This window comes from Xenopus tropicalis, chromosome 3 (assembly GCF_000004195.4).
Source record: "Xenopus tropicalis strain Nigerian chromosome 3, UCB_Xtro_10.0, whole genome shotgun sequence".
Lineage (NCBI taxonomy): Eukaryota > Metazoa > Chordata > Amphibia > Anura > Pipidae > Xenopus > Xenopus tropicalis.
The window spans coordinates 66712038-66734315 of NC_030679.2; the positions used below are offsets into that span (position 1 = coordinate 66712038).

At 38.7% G+C, this 22278-nt stretch overlaps 1 protein-coding gene across 4 annotated transcripts; it reads left to right on the forward strand.

Moving 5' to 3' along the window:
• The first annotated feature begins 1685 nt into the window (after positions 1 to 1685).
• On the forward strand, positions 1686 to 22264 carry ifrd1 (interferon related developmental regulator 1). 4 transcript variants are annotated; one of them, XM_012958993.3, is made up of 12 exons: positions 1688 to 2015; positions 10750 to 10854; positions 11657 to 11738; positions 14523 to 14647; positions 15977 to 16134; positions 16782 to 16832; positions 16908 to 17071; positions 18194 to 18302; positions 19013 to 19147; positions 19806 to 19934; positions 20470 to 20565; positions 21337 to 22264. In XM_012958993.3, the coding sequence occupies exons 1-12, from the start codon at positions 1979 to 1981 to the stop codon at positions 21424 to 21426; spliced, it is 1281 nt and encodes a 426-aa protein (XP_012814447.1). In that variant the 5' UTR covers positions 1688 to 1978; the 3' UTR covers positions 21427 to 22264. The 4 variants fall into 4 exon arrangements, with proteins under 4 accessions (XP_017947562.1, XP_017947563.1, XP_012814447.1 ...); NM_001016124.2 differs by having other exon boundaries at positions 1742 to 2015; positions 11654 to 11738; positions 21337 to 21917; XM_018092073.2 differs by lacking the exon at positions 10750 to 10854 and having other exon boundaries at positions 1686 to 2015; positions 11654 to 11738.
• Positions 22265 to 22278: the final 14 nt, after the last annotated feature.

Here is a 22278-nt window from a genome sequence, read left to right on the forward strand (position 1 = left end):
AGCGGGCATATTAGTAAATGAGTGGATATTTCTTTGTATGCCAGCTTCACTAGTTCAGTGGGGTGACCAGGACTTAGCAACCACCTGTCATAAGCCAAGAATGTATAATTAAGTAATCAGAGCTGTCTCATTGACACTCCCTCTGGAACTGCTCCTAAAAGAGCTACATTAGGATCTTGTTATAGATGGATATACAGAATTATTAGAAATAAGAAAAAACTACTTCTACATAACAACCATATGTAACAAATTAGACATTTAGAGTGGTGCACTTCTGCAAATGGCATTAAATGATTTTAAATGAACTTGGAGCTCCATTAGCCCTGTTAGTAGCTGAGCCCTGGGGCTGTTAAACCTGCAGGATGGACAGTTTGCTCAGAGACACATGAGGGAATGTAAGCAGAGGGCTTTCATGACCTTGTTTCATTATTGTTAAATGGAGAATCTTTTCTTACATTTTAAAAGCCCTGTTTGTTGTAAAAAGTATATAAGTTATGTGACATTCCACACACTTTTATAATTTTTTGATGTACAATAATGGTTGCTTTGATACATTGTTGCACTCTTCCCTTCAGACAGTATTTGTAAGTATTCTGTATATTTAATATGTACATCATTCTAGATTATGTGGGTGTTTTATAAATACTTGTTAGTGCATAGTAATAAAATGGATGCCAAATTGTGTGTGCTTGAATAATATCCACAAAGGTACTTTGTTTCAACACACACCTTACAATAAATGCATACGGGCACATTCATTAAAGTACGACAGGTCTGAATACAAAAAAATCGTATTTTTTCTAAAGTTTACAACTTTTGCATATTTTCTGTGATATTTTCACTACTTTCTTGTACTTTGCGACAAAATCGTGTTTGCCGCAACGAGTATGAAAGTTTCGTATTCATTCAAGCTTCTGTATTGTGACTTTCCTTGGGCCAGGTTGGAGCTGCAGAGTGCCATTGAGTCCTATGCACTGAATGTTCAAAGTCAGAATGGTTTTCCCGCCATTTACGATCGTTCGGATACAAACATTGCGTAATTTTTAGCTGGTACCACAATATTTTCGGACAAGCATGACTCTACTTTTCGCAATATTAACGCACATCAGAAATGATCGTGGTTAGTCTGAATTTTTTCCACTGATGCTTTTAATTGGTAAAAAATTGCACCTTGATCAATGTGCACCCTACTGATAGTTGAGGCAGCTAAATTTGCATGCAACTGCTTAATACACGGCACAGGACCTCTAAAAGTAAAACTTTTCTGAATGCGTTATCGTGTTGCAGTTTCTATATAATCTGTAGTGAACACTACTAAGCAGGTGTCCAATGTTATGCAGGAATTTTAGGAACTGCATTGTGGAATACAAAAATATTTGCTTCTGCAATAGCACTTTGCACTTGCATTCCTAAATGAACCTTCTAGTGTAATAAAAGAACAGAAACACCAAAATATAAAGGTCTTTTAGGACTCTGGCACACGGGCGACTAATCTCCCCGTGTGCCATGGGGGGGCAGCCATTCAAGCTGTAAAACAGGAGAAGAGACAAGAGGTAAATACTGGCCATTTACCACAATTCCCCTTTGTAAAATGGCTGCAGCAAGCTTCAGTGCGACAAATTACGCACGGAATCCTTTTATCGGATTCGTTAGCTGGGTGTCCACGTTTATGACGTGAGTTCCAATGTTTATAAAAGCTGGTGCCACAGCTCACTCTGCTTTATCCCGAGGTTCTTAGAGGTAAAATGTATCGTCTTCACTCACAGGCATTCACCGGAGTTTCAGTCACTTCTACATTCAGGCATTTCTTCCCCATCCCGATAGAGGATTCTAAACTTATTCCTGAGAGACGTTTTAGTAAAAAGTGCTCATCTATCGGCTGACTTTTACTCCAATTCGCCGAGAGAACCGAGAGGCACGGCCCGGCCTACAGCCATCCGGACATAAGAAAAGGACAAAGTGGTGCGGCTCCGCAGGCATGCCGAAACCTAAGAAGAGGAGTAACCGGGCCGCCGGTGAGTGCCGGGAGATGTGCCCGGGTCGGGCCTTTTGTCGGTGGCCGCGCGGCGAATGATGGGAAACGTGGTCCCCGCGCCCTACTTATGTGTAGTTAGAAGGCAGGGACAGAGACGGGGGGAACTACAAGTCCCAGAGGCACCCGCGCTGCCGCTATGCCGGTATTCATTTACTTGGGAGCTCCGCAAGCAGGGTATATTCCTCGGACTGTGACATTTACTGGCGCCGGCAGTGTGCTTAGGAAAGGTCATTTCTTTCCTTTCGGCTGTCAGTCTGTCCATGCCATTCACTGCTCCGTGTGAAATTGACGTCAGGCCGCTAGTGACGTTGTTGCATAAAGCAAATCTCTCGCTAAGCCGGCAGCAGTACTGGAATAGGCCGGTCTTTTAGGTACCGGTTTGTATGGAATGCCTGCGTGATGGCTCATCGTGGCCGGTCATAGACTGCTACAGCGGCATCTGTCGCCTGTAGTTTACAGAAGACTTTACATAAATGGAATGAGCGAGTTGTAAATAAAAATCCCAGACTTTATAATGTGGCAGGAGATAGCGATCAGTTATATTAGCTTGCAAATGGGGAGGCTGGTACAGTACAGTGGTGTATTGAACTTTTAATTACATTCGATCCTTAGTTATCTGTGGAATTCATTTCTGTGTGGAACATTTGCTGTGTTAGATGGACGTTACACACTTGTTGCCACTTGTTGCTTGCTATAGAGATGTAGCTGGTAACACACTTTCAGACCTTCCTGCTCATCCCAGTAGCAAGTTAGCTTTGGCTAAATTTGCCATCAGCTTACTTTTACTCCAACTGGGTGAGAGAACCAAGAAGCATGGGCCAGCCTATAGCATGTTGGGCAGGGGAAGAGGAACAATGGACTGAACAGTTGAAAATGTGGCTGTAGGTTGTGTGGCCACTTGCGTGGTATCTGACCCTTCAGCATGCAGGCCTGCTGGTCTGATACTTGTGTTGGCCCATGTATGGGTACTCTTTAACCTAATAAAGAATGTGGCCCATTCCTCAAAAAATAGGTTGCTGAAACAGGAAGGGAGGCTTATTCTGTCCTGCAGACAGCTTGGAGTACTGTGCTGCTATCTTTCCTAGCTATTTTTTTGCACAAGTTTGGGCAAGTACAAGTGCTTTGTCAAATTTAGTAAGTCCTTACGTATAGCCGAAACACCCAGAATGCTGCAATTTCCCTAAGAAGTTGATGAAAGGTCAGTGGGTTGTGGATATTTTCTAGTTCCTAGCTGACTTTTGGTATCTGCTTTCAATTTTATATTCACCTGACAGGGCTTAGAGTATGGATTCTGCATGCACTCTGATTTACATGATATGTACTTTGTACTTCCAAGAGTCGGCTTTTCACTCTAATGCGCATGCGTCGGCCCAGGGATTTTGCTGGCAGATGAAACGCGGAAGGAGGCAGTGCTCGCTGTTGCTACCCCGGGCTGGTGAAGTTTTCTCCTAACGGGCACCAGCCTGGGGTACGGGGTAAGCGATTAAAGTCACTTGGGGGTGCCTAACATTTTGGCACCCCCAAGTGACTTAGCCCTTCCTTCTCCTTTAAGGCTATTTTTTCAAACTGTTTTAAAGCAATACATCTATATACCATTACCTTTGCATGCTGTTTATAAATTTGCCCTAAAGGAACAGTAACACCAAATAGTGTATAAAAGTAATTACAATGTAATACTGTTGCCCTGCACTGGTTCAACTGGTGTTTGCCTCAGAAAGACTACTATAGTTTATATATAAACAAAGCTGCTGTATAGCCATGGGGGCAGCCATTCAAAGGAGAAAAGGCGCAGGCAACTTAGCAGATATTGAATAAAACCCCATTATATTCTACAGGGCTTATGTTATATGCTATGTAACCTTTGCCTTTTCTCTTCCAGTTGGGCAACCATTCAAAACTATAGTGTTTCTGTAGCAAGCACACCAGTTTTAACAGTACAGGGAAGCAGTACATATTTTTATTACATTTTAATTTCATTTTTTGGTGTTACGGTTACTTAAAAAGTATTTCCGAATATTTTACATTAAGTCTCTGATCCCCCATCAGCTGCCATATTTGTTAGCAGGAGTTCGTTGGCATTAGAAGCTATAATGGACAGGTTGAAAAGGTACAGTCGGGTTGAGAGGTCAGGTTTAGGAACTTCAAGTAATTGCTCACATAATTAACTTTTTGATGAAATATGTTAAAGCGGACCTGTCACCCAGGCATAAAAAGCTGTATAATAAAAGTCCTTTTCAAATTAAACATGAAACCCAAACTCATTTTTTTTATTAACACATCCATACATACCCATTATAAAAGCATTTAAAAATCCTAGCTGTCAATCATATATTGCCTGCCCCACCTCTATGCCTAAGGCATAGAGGCGGGGAAGACACTTACTTTCACTTTGAATTCAGAACTCCTTAGATGTTGCTGCACTCCTCTCATTGCCCCTTCCTCCTCACCATCTAATTTTGTAACCATTGCACAGGCATGAGCATCAGGTCCCCCCATATTGGCACAGAAACAAGATTTTGACAAGATACAAAGCTTGCCTTAATAACAGTGTCCACAAAATGGCACCTGCCTATTTGATATGAATTTCAGGACTGAAGGAAACAAGATTTACATTACTTATATAATGTAAGTGAAGTTTATTTTGCTTAACAAACACAATAGAAAAGAATTTCAAATTATTTCTTAGGGTGACAGGTCCTCTTTAAACATGACCTATAGGTAACTTTTTTTTTTTTTTTTGCCTTAGGTCTCTGGTTAGGCCTCACCTTGAGTATGCAGTGCAGTTTTGGGTTCCAGTCCTTAAAGGACAGGTCAACCCCAAAAATAATTTTTTGCCTAATAAAAGAAAACTTAATTCTAAGCAACTTATATATTCTGAATATAATTTGAGTACATATATCTGAAAGTAAACTAAAGTGAGGGCACTGGAGCCGCCTTTGCTAATCACAGCTGAGTCATAGTAACTTTCTCTGCTAGTCAAGATAAAGGGCCAACATGTTCAGATCTTGGTTATGGGCAAGTTAAGTAGAATGCGTATATGCAAAAACAATTTGTATATTGGTGTTTGTGGCACAAACTAGAGCTAATTTATCTTCAAATAAAAGAAGGGGGTTTTAATATGTTAGGCACCACCCAGTGATAATTGCTTATCTGAGACCCAGGGTTGGTATTTCTGTTTTGCTGAAAAACTGCCCTGGGCTTAAGGGCACTTCTTTAGGAGCACCACATGATCTTATTCTTGGATTCCTTTGTACCCCTGGGCGGGTGTGCATTCTGAGTTGAGTGAAAATACAGCTTTTTTCTATTAAAGGAAAACTATACCCCAGTTTATATTATGTTAAGTCACCCATTAAAGAATTTAACCAAACTGGAATATATATTGGTAAATATTGCCCTTTTGCTTCCTTTCCCTTGATCCACCATTTAGTGATGGTCTCCAGCATGCAATAAGGTAGTACATGGAGCAGCTTCAAATTCTCCTTAAGTCAAAGAAATTACAAACCAAAGATTTTTTTTTTTCCTGTGAATAAAATAGGCAAAGTGTGTTCATAGCAAGCCCTATTTACTGAAATCGTATTGAACAAGGGGGATACACAGCTCCTTTAACAGTGTTATTACCCAAAAAATTGAACTTATGGGAATTGTTGGCATACGGTGCTTGTCTGCTGTGAGCTGATGGTCATGATGTACATTTTGGACACCTAGGTGCTTCCAGCCAATAAAGACCTTTGTGGGCACCTAAAAAAATGCTTGCAGTTACTACCCATTGACTTGCTTAGCAACTCCTCACTTCAAGGGTCAATCGGTTTGCTTAGCAATGCTTACAGCCACTGACAACTTATGATTGCGGTTTGTCAGTGGTAAGCTTATTAAGCTTGTGGAGCTATTAGGCATTAGTACACAGGGCTTGCCTTCCAGGTTTCATGGCCACAGTCTAGTTAGAACAAACCCTGTAGCCATAATGCTGCATGCTGAATTAATGTTCGCCATTGCTTGTGTAAAAAATTTCAGGTTAAGGTTCTAGAATGTAAGATTATTTATGTATATTTAGCAGTGTGCAAGCAACAAGATTTCTGTAGTTACCAGTTTGAAATGTCTTTCTACTTTGTACATGAAAGAAAAAATGTTAATTGTATCTGTATTGTCTGCTGTGTTGCTTGGAAAATAACTTTCCTCACAGGTTTGTTAAAATCAAGTGGGCAGTATATTCCTTCCAGCTTAATAGGTTAAACAGCTCTGGATGGCCTTTTTTTGGCAGATGTGGTATTAAAGTGTTCCTTGTGCCAGCAGCCATTCTTATAAATTTTTGGCTTATCGTTAGAATGCTATGTGCTAAATTAAGGTGTTGACACAAAGAGAACCCATCTTGTGACAAACATTGGTTTTGTGCAGGTAAATCGTTTATTCTCTTGAGTCACTGCTTTTTGCAGCCCCAGGGGACAGTTTCGATGCAGCTGTTGCTTATAGGGGTAGTGTGGTGGTAGTGTTTATCAGTTGCTCATCTGTTTGGGGAGGGCCTGAATAGACAGATAAGTAATAAGGATCATTAACAATAAGGGCTCTGGCACACGGGGAAGATTAGTCGCCCGCGATTAACTCCCTGTTCGCGGGCGACTAATCTCCCCGAGTTGCCTAGCCCTGCCATCCCACCGGCGAACATGTAAGTCGCCGGCGGGATGGCAGACGCGGCGGCGCGATTTCGCGGAAGTCGCCGAAAAAGACTCGCGAGTCTTTTTCGGCGATTTGCGGAAATCGCCCCGCCGCGTCTGCCATCCCGCCGGCGACTTACATGTTCGCCGGTGGGATGGCAGGGCTAGGCAACTCGGGGAGATTAGTCGCCCGCGAACAGGGAGTTAATCGCGGGCGACTAATCTTCCCCGTGTGCCAGAGCCCTAAAATAGTAGTTTCTTAGAGCAGTAGCTATTTTGGGTCAGGGGCCTATTTCAGAAATCTGGAAGGACATAAGAAATAATTACTCTAAAAAAAATTAAAAATAAAAATTAGAACAATTAAAAGTTGCTAAGAATAGGCCATTCCATAGTAAAAGTTAACATAAACCACCAAGTTGGGCCATTTTGTTTAGTTGACATAATAGGCCTTGTCTAGATGCCTTTAAACTTGCTGTATATTAAAGGGGACTCTTACCCAAATTTTCTTTTTGCATGTATGAAAATAAAATTCAAAGAAATTTTCCAATATGCGTAAATTTGAAAGGGGTTTTAAACCCAGCCATGATGATGTCCCACTGTGCCCCCTAGTTTTGCTATAGAAGTTGCCAAAAAACATTATAGATGCAATAGAATTTACCAATGTGAATTGTGATAAAAAAAAAACTTAATTATAAATGCAAAATAACTGACATCTTGCCGTTATCTTGTATATAGAGATAATTGTAATTTCTTTCCCTTCGTTATACCACTGGAATCAGACATGGGGATGAGGACAGACTAACTGTTTAATGCTTCCAACTCCAATTGCAGGAACAAACATGGAGCCAGTGTTATACAGATGGGATTCTCATTGGAGGATTTTTCATATTTTAAAGCAGTTGCTGACTGTGGAGATTTGGGGAAAGTTTGAGACTTTTTTGGGGGGAAAATATAGCTCCCAGAATGCACCAACCTTCATTATGTTACATTCTGGGATTTGTAGTTCAGCAAAAAAGAGTTTAGTTGAATAGTGCTATGCAGCAGGATTTACATCTCCTTTAACCCTTTCACTGCCAGCCGTTTTGGTCAAAGTGGAACTTGCCAGATTGTTTTTGAACATTTTGCACTGTTTCACTTTAGGGGCCTTTCCTCGGGGGGACTTTTAGTTTACCCAGGAAAACAATATATAGTTTTTTTTCAGGACAACCTAAGTTTTCAAAATATGGTAGAATTTTTGTGTAATTCCAATTCTGTAACAAGATATAGGCTTCTAAATGTCTAAAAATGAAGAAAAAAATCAAATTTTCCAGAATATAAACACACATACTAGAAACAAATTATTTTATGCACAAATATACAACGGATTTGGAAAGTCCATGTCTCCTGAATAACACTACCAAATTTCCAAAGCACTGCTCTGGTAGTACATACCACAGACTTTGATGCCCAATATGCATAGCTATACCAAAAGTCTGTGGTATGTACTGTACTTAAAATGAAAATAGTGCATAAGGATTTCTCGCCTGCCAACTCAGCTCTTGCATACAGAGCCCCCTGTCAGCTTATTGTGTGCCGAAACTCCCCCTAACTATACAGAGACCCCCAGAAAACCATATATTTTTGGAAAATCCTTTATCTGCTGACGATGTATGAGACCCGTCATCGGCAGTTAAACCCTTTTTCTGCCACAATGTATCCCATACGTCGTTGGCAATAAAACTGTTAAAGGGAAGTAAAGGTAAAAAGTAAGCTTTATTAGAAAGGCCTATGTAAATACAGCCATAAGCACTCACAGAAAAGCTGCACTGAGTTCTATATCACACAGGATGTCTTCTCTCCTTTTTTTGTAAACCTGTTCTTCTGTATCAGACCTCCACTCGTTTAGGGCTCCTTCAGTGTAGGGGCAGGAGTCTAAGCAGCTCTCTCCCTCTCCCCATCCCTTATTTTGCTCCCCCTCCCATAAGAATTCATAAGGATTTACTCTCACTTCCATGAGATCTGAGCTACCACAGCTAGGGCTGCAGCACAGAAGCTACTGAAACCAAGCTAAAATGGCAGCTGCTATTTTAAAGTGATACTAACAACTTTTTAAAATCTGAATCTACATAAAAAGTTGCCTATAGGTCGTGTTGATCATTTTTTGCTGATATGGCTGCTTTTGTAAGTAATTGTTAATTGAAATCCCAAAACCTGACTGTTTTGCCAGCCTGACTGTCCCTTCTCAGCCTGTCAGTTATAGCTTCTAATGCTAACGGAACATGGGGGATCAGATAGGGAATGTAAAAGCTTGGACAAATACTTTTATGGCAAAATTATAAATAGCATGCAAAGACAATGTTATGACAGATGTAAAAAAGGTTTCATTTCTGTTGTCAGTATCTCTTTAAGCAAACAGAGGGCACTTTTAGGGCTGTTTACTCGTATGGTAAAGCTTTCTGCAGAATAGTGTTCTAGGTTGCATTATTGTGACTAATCTATTGGGGGTAAAATGCCAAAATGCTTTGCTTTCTCCTTTTTAGTGGAGTATTAAACTTAAAATTAGTGGAAGATGCCAAATTTGAGGCACTCCACAATAATTAGAATTGCCTGATACTCCAGCCCGGTGCAGAAAACCCAGCCCTTTTCGGTTTGTTTTTTATGGCCCAGCAGGAGAAAGATGCAAAAAGCTGGGTTTTTTAACCTGCTGCACAAAGTTAATCTTTCACTTCTCTGCACATGTGCCTGTCCTGAGCAAAGAAGACTGAAATAGAAGGCAATGATGGACTTGTATAGATACCCTGGGCCTGTTCATGCAGCTATTGCAGTGAATCCAGAGGGTCTGGTATTTTGGGGTACTTGTAGATTTTTCCATGTGATAAACCACTGTTGGTGCCCTTAAAACAACGTAACAAGGGTCAGGTCTGTTCCAGCTTTTTTTCTTTCACTTTGCAAATAGTTTCAGTGGAGGACCCCTTTAACTACTAAATATTGCATACCTTTATCTCTTTTTGTCACATGTTCCTCTGCTGAAATATTTGCTTGATCCATTGAAGTAAGTTTGGTATTTGCATTAGACTGCCTCAAATGTTGAAGGTATAATTTCGTCTGCAGTATATTATTTGGATAGGGATACCTGCTTTTGTAGCTATGGATATGTCAAAACTGAAGGTTCATTAAAATTGTTTCTGTTAGAGGTTAACCATGTCACTGGGCTTCACTTTTATGGGGTTTATTTTTCCACTCCTAAAGTGACCATTAAAATTCAGATTTAGGTTTTAAATTTAATTGTTACTCATCACACCTTTTTGCCTTTCAATTGCCTTGTTAAAGGAGTGGTTGGTTATGCTGACTACAATAGTGCCTGCCCCATTTGTTGGCTGGCTTTAAAAAAAATGTGTTATTATACTTGCTACTATAAGAGGAGTCCACTCTGTTCACACTAGAACATTCTCATGCTTATTGGCTGGTGTGCTCATGCTCTTACATGCTCTATCTGCAGCATGTGCAAAATCTGTTTTGTATCCACCTCCAATAAAGTAATGTTTTAGAATTAGCAGGTTCTTTTATAGAAGAGGGATCACAAAGGCTAGGCCATTGCTGGTATATTTAGTGGAAATTGTAATAGTGCTAGTAAAGTTGAGTCTGTATAATTCTAAAGCTGCCTGAACATAGGTACATAGGTAAAACCTGTTAAGTTTGTAGTCAGCAAGTGGACAGATCTTTGCCCAGAATGTAAGTGTACGATATGGAGTGAGAATTTGGTACATGCTGATGCCGGGGGGGGGGGTAGCTTGCTGTTTTTGTGTGGGAGCACGAAGAGAAAAAGGCAATTTTGCTCCAGTCAGCCAAGCTAGTCTACCAGTCCTGAGTAATAATAAACTGCAATACTGGTTGGGGTGTTAATGGGTCCACATGAAGTCCCCAGCAAAGAAGCTATTTCTGCTATCCTTTTGGGCCTCATGGGCCAATAAGCATTTGTGGGCAGTATGGGGCCTTATTGAGGCTGTATCATCATAGTATCTAGGGAGAATGGAAGTCTGTTAACTTGCTTATGTTTATAAAGATTCTCACATATTTACCTTGTAGGTGGCCAGCACAAGAATGTTCAAGCTTTTAGCGATGATGATTCCTCCATAGAAACCATGAGCCACTGCAGTAGCTTCAGTGATGTTGCCAGCTTTGCTGAAGATGGTAGGTTGGCTTATTTAACTGCTTAAAGAATAAGTGAACCTTATCTTTAAATCTCTAAAATGACTGTATAGCCCCCACAATAACATATCCGTCTTCCTGCATTCAAATTCATTTTGTTTCTCTGATACAGCCAGTTTAACTACAGTTTTTAGTTAGTTCCTTGTCTAACGTGAAGTTCCGCCCTTTTGCATTCTGAGCCCTCCTTTCCTCTCTGACTGATGACTTCAAAGAGGTGCCTACTGCACATGCCTGATTGATTTTAATTTGAGCAGAGGCAGTGAGCATGCCCAGTAGGCACCTCTTTGGGGTCTTTATAATTGGAGAGAGGAGTGCTCTGAAAGGAAAGGGGTAGAGCTTCATGGTATACGCAGAAGTACCTAAAAATGACTGTTTAGCTGCTTGTAACAGAGAAACAAATACATCTGCATGCAGGGAGAAAAGGTATGTTGTTTTGGGGGATGGCTTAGAGTAATTTTAAGGGAATTTGAAAATTAAAGGCTTACTTATACTTTAAGGCTAATGCTGCACCTAGGCTTTTCATCACTTGTTTATAAATGCAGGCGAGGAAAGCTGACCGGTCCCATCCACTTGATGGTGGAGTGCACGGACAGGCACAGCGTTGGCCTTCCTTGGCATGCACAAAGCAGATTTCAGTACCATGCCTGTCAGTGCACTTAAACCATGGAGCAGAAAGTCTTATTCTCCACCTGTTTGTACACAGATGAAGGAGCTATTTGTGGCATTAGTCTAATGTTTTGCTCTGCTTAAGTTTTTTTGTATAATTATTTTATGCAATTAGCAGGTACAGAGGTGGATGAGTATGCTGCTCAAGAAGACTTTGAATACAAACTAAGAGGATTAATTGACCTAACAATGGATAAAAGGTAAGCTGTCATCATGAGCTTTTTAAAATTCATTATGGCCTATATGTATTTTATATTAAAGCCTAATTATGAAAGACAAATATTATGATCATACTGTAAAAGCCACTGGTTTTAGCAGCCCTGTGTAACAGTAATTATCTGGGGCTTCAATTTTGTTTAAAGAAGCCCATTTTCTGATCCTGTTAGAACATATTTTGAGAGCCAGTGGCACTGCACATGCTCATTGCGCCCTGCACTGCTGCATAGAAGCTTATATTACAGGGCTGATTAGGCTATTCTTTGCTGCAATGTAATCTAAATTTGATATGCTTTTTCGTTAGGTTTTGTTTGTAGTTGTGTACATATACTTTTTGTTATGAGTTGGTGCCTAAGCTCAGAATGTTCTGTAAATCAGCAGAAAAGATATAAAAAAGAAAAGATAAGAATATGTTTGGCGGAATACAGTGGTGTGAAAAACTATTTGCCCCCTTCCTGATTTCTTATTCTTTTGCATGCTTGTCACACAAAATGTTTCTGATCATCAAACACATTTAACTAATTAGTCAAAGATAACACAAGTAAACACAAAATGCAGTTTTTAAATGAGGGTTTTTATTTAGGGAGAAAAAAATCCAAACCTACATGGCCCTGTGTAAAAAAGTAATTGCCCCCTGAACCTAATAACTGGTTGGGCCACCCTTAGCAGCAATAACTGCAATCAAGCGTTTGCGATAACTTGCAACGAGTCTTTTACAGCGCTCTGGAGGAATTTTGGCCCACTCATCTTTGCAGAATTGTTGTAATTCAGCTTTATTTGAGGGTTTTCTAGCATGAACCACCTTTTTAAGGTCATGCCACAACATCTCAATAGGATTCAGGTCAGGACTTTGACTAGGCCACTCCAAAGTCTTCATTTTGTTTTTCTTCAGCCATTCAGAGGTGGATTTGCTGGTGTGTTTTGGGTCATTGTCCTGCTGCAGCACCCAAGATCGCTTCAGCTTGAGTTGGCGAACAGATGGCCGGACATTCTCCTTCAGGATTTTTTGGTAGACAGTAGAATTCATGGTTCCATCTATCACAGCAAGCCTTCCAGGTCCTGAAGCAGCAAAACAACCCCAGACCATCACACTACCACCACCATATTTTACTGTTGGTATGATGTTCTTTTTCTGAAGTGCTGTGTTACTTTTACGCCAGATGTAACGGGACCCGCACCTTCCAAAAAGTTCAACTTTTGTCTCGTCGGTCCACAAGGTATTTTCCCAAAAGTCTTGGCAATCATTGAGATGTTTTCTAGCAAAATTGAGACGAGCCTTAATGTTCTTTTTGCTTAAAAGTGGTTTGCGCCTTGGAAATCTGCCATGCAGGCCGTTTTTGCCCAGTCTCTTTCTTATGGTGGAGTCGTGAACACTTACCTTAATTGAGGCAAGTGAGGCCTGCAGTTCTTTAGATGTTGTTCTGGGGTCTTTTGTGGCCTCTCGGATGAGTTGTCTCTGCGCTCTTGGGGTAATTTTGGTCGGCCAGCCACTCCTGGGAAGGTTCACCACTGTTCAATGTTTTTGCCATTTGTGGATAATGGCTCTCACTGTGGTTCGCTGGAGTCCCAAAGCTTTAGAAATGGCTTTATAACCTTTACCAGACTGATAGATCTCAATTACTTTTGTTCTCATTTGTTCCTGAATTTCTTTGGATCTTGGCATGATGTCTAGCTTTTGAGGTGCTTTTGGTCTACTTCTCTGTCAGGTAGCTCCTATTTAAGTGCTTTCTTGATTGAAACAGGTGTGGCAGTAATCAGGCCTGGGGGTGACTACAGAAATTGAACTCAGGTGTGATAAACCACAGTTAAGTTATTTTTTAACAAGGGGGGCAATCACTTTTTCACACAGGGCCATGTAGATTTGGAGTTTTTTTTCTCCCTTAATAACGTAAACCTTCATTTAAAAACTGCATTTTGTGTTCAATTATGTTATCTTTGACTAATAGTTAACGGTTTTTGATGAGCAGAAACATTTTGTGTGACAAACATGCAAAAGAATAAGAAATCAGGAAGGGGGCAAATAGTTTTTCACAACACTGTAGATCTGCTAAAAAGGCACAAAAACCCAAATTCATTGCAATGTATCAACTGCTAAAAGGCACAACCCCAAAATGCAGTGTAGCATTTCTAGCCTAATTTGTTGTGCTTTAGGTGTCTAAATATGTGAAAATAAAATAGGTCTGTATCGGTTCAGAACTATGTCCTTAAAGGAACACCAATAAATGAAAGTGTTTTAAAGTAATTAAAATATAATGTACTGTTGCCCTGCACAGGTAAAACCAGTGTGTTTGCAACAAACTGTACTATAGTTTAAATGAATAAGCTGCTGTGTAGCCAGGGGGAAGCCATTAAAGCTGGAGAAAAGGCACAGGTTACATAGCAGATAACAGATAAACTCTGTAGAATATATTTGGGTTTTGTCTGTTATCTGCTAGTTAACTTGTGCCTTTTCTCCATTAAATGGCTGCCCCCATGGCTACACAGCGGTGTTTATATAAACTATAGTAGTCTTTCTGAGGCAAACACACCACTTTTATACCGGTGCAAGGCAACAGTGCATTATGCTGCAATTACTTTTATGCATTTTTATGTTTTGGTGTTACGGTTCCTTTAATTCAAACCAGTGGGCTGCCAATTCAAGTAACAGTAGCAAGTATTTTGCCAGCACACTATCTATGGATTTTTCTTTGACTGAATGTGAATGTACTGGATGTGTATTTGTTTAAATATAATTTTTTTTGGCTTTAACTTTCTGGATTTTATCTCAGTGCAAAGACAAGGCAAGCTGCCCTGGAAGGTCTGAAGACTGGGCTGTCTTCCAAGTTACTTTATGATTTTATTATGGAAAGAAGAATGACCCTAACAGATAGCATTGAACGCTGCCTGAAAAAAGGTAATTCATCTACTAGAATGTACTTGTCACTGTACTGAAGTTTTTCAGATTTCAAAGTTTAGTCCCTAAGTCAGGAATAACTGGCTTTAGATATTGCATAAAGTAGGTACTTAAAGTACTTAAACAGTACTTAAAGGAACAGTAACACCAAAAAATGAAAGTGTATAAAAGTAACTAAAATATAATGTGCTGCTGCCCTGCACTGGTAAATGTTGTGTTTAATTCAGAAAGTCTACTATAATTTATATAAATAAGCTGCTATGTAGCCATGGGGGCAGCCATTCAAAGCAGAAAAGGCACAGGCACATAGCAGATAACAGATAAAACACTATTGTATTCTACAGAACTTATCTGTTATCTGCTATGTAACCTGTGCCTTTTCTCCTTTTTTCCAGCTTCAATGGCTGGCCCCGTGGCTACACAGCAGCTTATTATACAAATTATAGTAGAGTTACTGTAGCAAACACCAGTTTTACCAGTGCAGGGCAACAGTGCATTATATTTTTATTACTTTAAAGCTCTTTAATTTTTTGGTGTTACTGTTCCTTTAAAATTGGGCAGTTGTAAAGGTGGCCATAAACGGGCCGATAAAAGTTGCCAACTTGGTCCTTCAAGAACAATTTTCAGACAGGCCTTCCAGTTGATGGCTTAATCATGTCTGATGAGGACCTTCTCTGCACATCAATGCAGTCCTCATCCAACAGGCCCCCATGTAGGTCACCAGTGTATGATCTGATTGTTTGATTGTCCCGATTTGGCCCTGCATGTGGGTGGCAAAATCAGGCCCAGGTCTGCTTGTGTGGTGACCTTGCCAAACAGGCAGGTCTGGCTGTGTATGGCCACTTTTAGATGAGAACATCTTGCCAGATTTGTTGCCCATAACAAATGGCAAGTATGTCCATACCCACTGAATGAAGCTGTAACTAAAGGATTATTCCTGATTTTGAGTGCATTTTTTTTTATCCAAGACAATGACTAGCAAAATCGCTTTTAAACTGAAGCTGCTGTAAGTTTTGTATTTTTAGTTTTTTAAAAGCTCCTCTTGAATTAAAAGCATTTACATGTATAAGACAATTGGCCACTAAGTTAAACAGGGATGCATATATTTGATGGTTGACACAAAGCTTTTATCACTTAATATTTTATTCAGTACACATTACTAGAGAAAATGGCTTAACACAATTGCCCAAACTATTCAGAATTGAGCATGTGTAAGTTCACAATGTATTCCAGTATAACTCTTACAGTTTAACAGACTGAAAATGAAAATTTATAGAAAGTTTATAAACCAGTTTATTAGACGCCAATACTTGTCATATTTCTTTCCAGGAAAAAGTGAAGAGCAGCAGGTAGCAGCAGCCCTTGCTTGCCTCCTTTGTTGTCAGCTTGGGTCCGGAATTGAAAGTGAGGAAGTGTTCCGAACCATTGCTCCAGTTCTTAAAAGTATTGTTTGTGATAGGAGTGCAAGCACACAAGCACGGCAAGCTGTAAGTATCTGAAGCAGGATTTTTTTTATATAAAATTTCTACTCCTAAAAGGTGAACCTCAAAGAATTTTTATATTTGCCTCCAACTGACTTTTAATTAAGCTTCATCTGTTAATTTGCCTTTTCAGTCTTAAAATGTTGACTGGGTGCTTGGATCACTGATCCAAGCAGCAAAAACTTAATCTATGGCACTGACAGCACCATTCTACATCTTGGAATGCAATTTGCTATATGAAAAAATGCATTTTTGTAGCGGTCTCTATGGCTGATCAGAAGGTTAGGGTTCCCCTCTCCTATTCATTTTCTGTTTGCCTTTGAAACCATTAACTGGCAACAAACGTGTGACCCTAGCAAGCGGACTTAGAAATTTCAAATTAGAGCTGCAGAACAAGTTATATTTAATATCTTTCAAAGTTGCTTTTAAAGTTAATTGCCACCTTTTAAGGCTTTGCGCGGTATTTGTGGTAACAGACCAATAAGACTTTTATAGGTAAACTCTGTACTCATCCAGATATAGGGGGTAAAGTAACCTTAAACTTTTACATATCCATGTTTAGGAACTAAACATGTGTAACACTAAAAATCTTGAATGGAAATACATTTTTAAAGTTATAACTGCCTAAATATATCCTTTATTTCCTTCAACAGTGTGCTACATATCTTGGACTCTGTTGCTTCGTTGCTACAGATGATATTGAGGTAAATGTCTTGAATAGTAATTTAAGGTAGGAAGACTGCTGGCTTTCTCTTTTTTTTAATTGCCTGTCTTATCAGGATTTATATACAACAATGGAGTGCATGGAGAATCTGTTCACAAAGCAATATCATTCAGAGAGTGGAGCCGATAACTGTTCAGCACTTCACATCCAGGCTCTCCAGTCATGGGCCCTTTTGCTGACCATCTGCCATAATAGTGAAGTTAAGAAGAAACTTGACATGTAGGTGAATGTTGGTGAATATGTAACAAATGAACTATATCCCACAGCTCTATGCAATATCATACCTTGCACTAATACCGCATTGAAGGCTTTTGCATTGTTACCTTTCTATAAAGGCCCTTTATATAAGCATGGGTTGATCTCCATTATTTTTCTACTAGAAATAGAGGTGACTGAGTTTATTCTTTTGTGGCTATGGAACTCTTGGTGTGTATATAGGCATAATAGCCATGGCCAGCTAATCAAGACTTTAATGTTTCTTAAGGTTTCTCTTTAGTCTTTACAAAGACTCCATACAAATATACCAGCTGTGGGGAATTGCTCTTTAGGTAGTAGCAGCAGCTGCTTTTACACAGACAAGACGGGTACACAGGGTGTCAAATATATAAATACGCAAGCAAATGTCTTTGCTTGTGTATTTCACAAAAGAATTAAAAGTTCACTTGTCCGAACTAGTGAGTAAAGCAAACGGCTGTGTCTTAACTTCGAGGAACCACAGTCCGATTTGGGCAAACAAATACAATACAAGCAAATGTCATTTTTGACATTCACTATGCTCTTGGCAGCAGGTTGCAAATAGCCAGTCCTTGCTACCAGGGAATCCTGCATCTTTATGAACAAATTTCCTCAGTCTCTATAACCAAACAACTTCACTGTTACATGGAATGTTGTACAACACAGCTTGAGTTGCTCACATTTCTCTAATAGGAGAAAATCTACTTCGACTGTACCTTTTAATTGCAGGCAAAGCTAATCAGACCTCTCATCTGAGCAGATACTCTTTTCACAGCCCTCTATCTTGCTTCAAAGAGCATTCTGGGAGGGTACACCTTATGTGAGTTTCCTAGAAATTAAGCTGCACAGTATATGTAATAACCTTTTCTAAGAACATGGTGAGGGTGAGTGGCCGCTTTCTAAAGTGTACAGTCCATACTTTCTCCTTGAGCACATAGCAGAGGCAGAGCAGGACATTTTTTTTTTTTGCATTAGGATTTCCTGTGTGGATGCTTTTGCTTGCCCCATTCTTTATAGGGATATTGACTGTAGCATTTGCTGTGGCTAGAAACTATTTCTGAGGCTGTTTTAAATGAATGCGTGATTAACTGGATATGTTATTTTCAGACATCTCCCTAAGCTTCCACGATTGCTCTCTTGTGGTGATGTGAATATGAGAATTGCTGCTGGGGAGACTCTGGCCCTCTTGTTTGAGTTGGCTCGTGAAGCAGATGCAGTGAGTATATCACAACTTTATGCAATTGCAAGTTTTTTACTTTTTATTTTGATATGGGATAAATCTTATTTATCTTGTACATTCAAAGCATTTGTTTAAAGTGACATTGATATATAATTATGAAATATACCAACATGAAGAAGAAATTTACCTGCAAGGGTGTTTTTATTATGTTTCATAATTGTTTTTTGTGTCTTAACAAATCTATTGCTCATTACAAGTTTGCAAGTCTATTTAGAAATTAGCAGGACTGTCTGAGGACAGTGCTCAGTCTTTACATCTCCATAGAAAGCGTGCCTTGTTTCATCAGATCAGTTATTAGTGAATGATTGGGCTATTCTAGCAAAGGACAAATAAGAAATTGAATATTTGCATAATCCTTACTAGCACCACAAGCTTTTAAACACCTGCTATGTTTGCTTTTTAAACAGTAAGCATTTTCTGTGTAAACACACACACACACGTTGCATGCAGTGGTCTGGTATTTAAAACTGCTGTGTGCATATATGATCAGACCACTGCATGCAACAAGGTTTTACTAATTTTCTGTATTCTATGTACTTAAAGTGAATGTGAACTTTCATCTGCAACACACATCACTGATGCATAGTGATGCATGGCTAAATAACTTTGCAGTATGCATTAAATGAGAAGTAAAACTTACCTTTTACTTAGAACTATTGTTCTGTGTTCTCATTTGATTCTATCAGGATTTTTACTTTGAAGATCTGGAACCCTTAACACAAACATTAAAATCTTTGGCTACCGACTGCAATAAACACAGAGCAAAGATAGACAGAAGAAAGCAGAGATCCGTATTTCGAGATGTCCTGAAAGCTATAGAGGTGATATTTATTACTATAACATTTCTTCTATGTACTGCGCAAGTGGTCTCGTCTCCACAGTACCCTATATGGATGTCTGTATTGCAACAAAGGCTGATATAAATGATCTTAATTATAGACCCAACTCCGTGATCCACTGAGCACTTTACATCTTTTTTTTTTTTTTTTTTTTTTTTTTTTTAGTGTGAAATTAAGTTTGACTACTAGAAGTAGGATTTAATTAACAGCTTTAGCTTTCTATGCACTTCCAGTACTGTTAAACCCTCAGGTTTCCGACTTTTGCAAGCCTGGTGTTAGGATTTAAAAAAAAAAATTTAAAAAATTATAAATTTCAAAAAGTAAGTAATTACATAATTTTTTTGGGATTAGTTCCAATTTAAAGCTGAAGCAAACCAATTTTACATGGAAGTGTGTTTATATTGCATCTAAATGTATTCAGATTTATTTTGCAGTTCTTGGCCCATTAATGTTATTGTGATTAAGTATTCTACTCATCCAAGGTGTACACACCTTTTTGCAACACTTGATGCACATTGCAAGAAGGTAGTAATGCAATCTTGATTAACAAGATTTAAGTTTTACTTTTTGTTGACTTTGTGCATTCTTAAATATTTTATACTGTACAATCATCCAGTAAACAATTGTTTTCATTTTCCAGGAAGGGGACTTTCAGCCAGAAACGATCAGATTTGGAAGGGAACGCATGCATATAGACAGCTGGGTTAAGCGGCTTACATATGGTACCTTTAAGGAACTCTTTGGATCTGGGATGCAGTATCACCTTCTGGTAAGAACTCGTTTATATATCCTTATCTTCACCTCTGTTGAAACTGTTGGCAGTACTGTAGAAGCACAACTTCCCAGGGTTATTTTGCTAAATTAACACGCTAACCTTAATTTTTGGAGCCAAAATAATTAACTTAATGAAGTTGGGAACTGATTGTAGACAGGGTTGCCCTTTGCCCTGTATGGCTTCCTTACTTTGCCATAATCCCCCCCCAACCCTGACCATTTTGTGACTATTCAGCTTTTTGGCCTGCCTCCTTACCACAGAAGCGGATAAAACATATGAAAAAACAGCTTGTAGGTGGTTGTAAATCATTTATGTTGGTATACTGGTTTCAGCAGCAATTCCATTTGCAACTTACCTTAAAACCATTAAACATTGACTTGTTGGAAAACCACTTAGAATTGTGTTATTGAAGACTTAGAGAATGGTTATGGTGTCCCGCTCTATACAATAAACTGCTTAGTCACAAAGAGGTTAGAGTTCACATAAATACATTGTCTTGTAAAGTTTACGCTGATTACTTTTCCTCCAGACAAATGTGTTTCTGAGAAGTATATTTGAACTTGGCCCACCAATGCTGCTGGATACTGCCACTATAAAAGCAATGAAAGTGTCCCGTGAGGAAAGGGTAAGTTTGTATCAGTAAGCAGTTGTATGTTTTAAAATAACTATTCCTGTTTTTCTGTACAAATTTAACTTGCTTATCCTAGTCAGTAGAGGGGGAAACATGTTAAAATACAATTAAATATTTGAAATTTTAGTGCTTGTACAAGAATATGGTAAGCTCATGTTCAATGCAGAAGTGTACTTTAATCAGACATCATGAAATAAGTTTTATCCTCAAATATGTTGTCTTCTGGCCTTCACAGTAATTTTCCTTTGCACCTTTGAAAACAGTCATTATTTACTGAAAATATTACCAGTCTTGGATCATAAGTACATTAGCCTGTGTTTAATTTAATATTAATTATACTTTTATAATTTCAGTGTATAATGCTTGTGCTGAAATTACTACTTTACTACTTTTTTGAGGTGTAAATAGTCAGGTGTATATAGTTGTACAGTCTACCTCTTTAAAGTTACTTTTATACTCTGATATAATATTATTCTTATCCAAATTATATTGCTGCATTGAAGCATGGAGGTCATGTTTTAGTCTTTTTAAATATATGTTCCTAGTTTGAGCTGTAGCTTATAAAAAGCCACAGAGTAAAATGCATGTTTAAATATTTCAAGTTATTTTTTTACCATTGGCCAACTATACCAGTGTTTAAAAGGCTATATTTTCAGTAGGCTTGTTGCTTAGAACTTATCAGCAGAAGGGAAACATATATTGCAAGTTAACTTTTAGTGTTGACCTGATTTGCATGCATAACATGCTTCCTCCCCCTTCCTTTAGCACTTGAACAACTCTGCTGCATTCAAAGCACGAACAAAGGCAAGAAGCAAACTGCGTGACAAGAGAGTTGATGTTGGAGAGTTCCTCTAAATTAGTCAGTGGAGTCCCCAACTGCTGCAGAATTCTGATTACTTGGAAGTTTATTGGGTGACAATAAAATGTATATAATGTTTTGGGTGCTTTCAGTTGCTCATTAGTAGAAAATGTATAGTTGTGTAGGTTATGTTTATATGGTATCACAAGCATAATCATTTTTAATATATAACCTTTGAGTTGTGTAGTGACTTATACTATTAAGTTTCATGCAAGCAAATATACTAGCACTACTAGTCTAACACAAGCATTACTTAAGATGCAGAATTAGTGTGTTTTTTCTCTTCTATGTAATAAAATTTGATGTACGAAAATGTTGACATATTTCTTGTTCTGTTGATGTTCATTGTCCGTCAATGTGCCTGTGTACTCTTCATTTTTCTCCTGTCAGTAGTGTTTAGTCACCACTTAAATTATGTAGAACAATTTTATTTTATGCTTGATTATTAAATTCTAATAAAATACTGCCCTGCCAGTATTGTATTCTATTTGTAGATGGCTTGATGCATGCTTATTTATAGATTTTCTCTACAGGCTTTTTAGTCTTTATATTTACTAATTGAAAAGTGTTTTAAATGAATGTTCTAACATTTGAACTCGTGGGTATTTGTGGTTTGTACATTAAGTAATGGGTTGGAAGCTATTATGTTTTTGTATATTTCACAATGTACTGTTTAATTCAATGTTTTAACTATACCTTTGTGTGAAATGGCTGTTCCCGGACTATCTTTTATTTTGCACCTTTAACGTCTCGAGAAATGCACAGAATTTTGCAAATCTACTTTACCTTACAGAAGTATGCTTTTTTTTGCCTTTAATGAATGTTACTTACAAATGTCTTGCCCTTGT

Coding starts and splice junctions, on each gene's coding strand:
- ifrd1 (NM_001016124.2), top strand. CDS start 1,979: ATGCCGAAACCTAAGAAGAGGAGTAACCGGGCCGCCG. Junction 18,303..19,012: donor TGGCTCGTGAAGCAGATGCA/GTGAGTATATCA, acceptor TGATTCTATCAG/GATTTTTACTTTGAAGATCT. Junction 20,566..21,336: donor AAGTGTCCCGTGAGGAAAGG/GTAAGTTTGTAT, acceptor CCCTTCCTTTAG/CACTTGAACAACTCTGCTGC.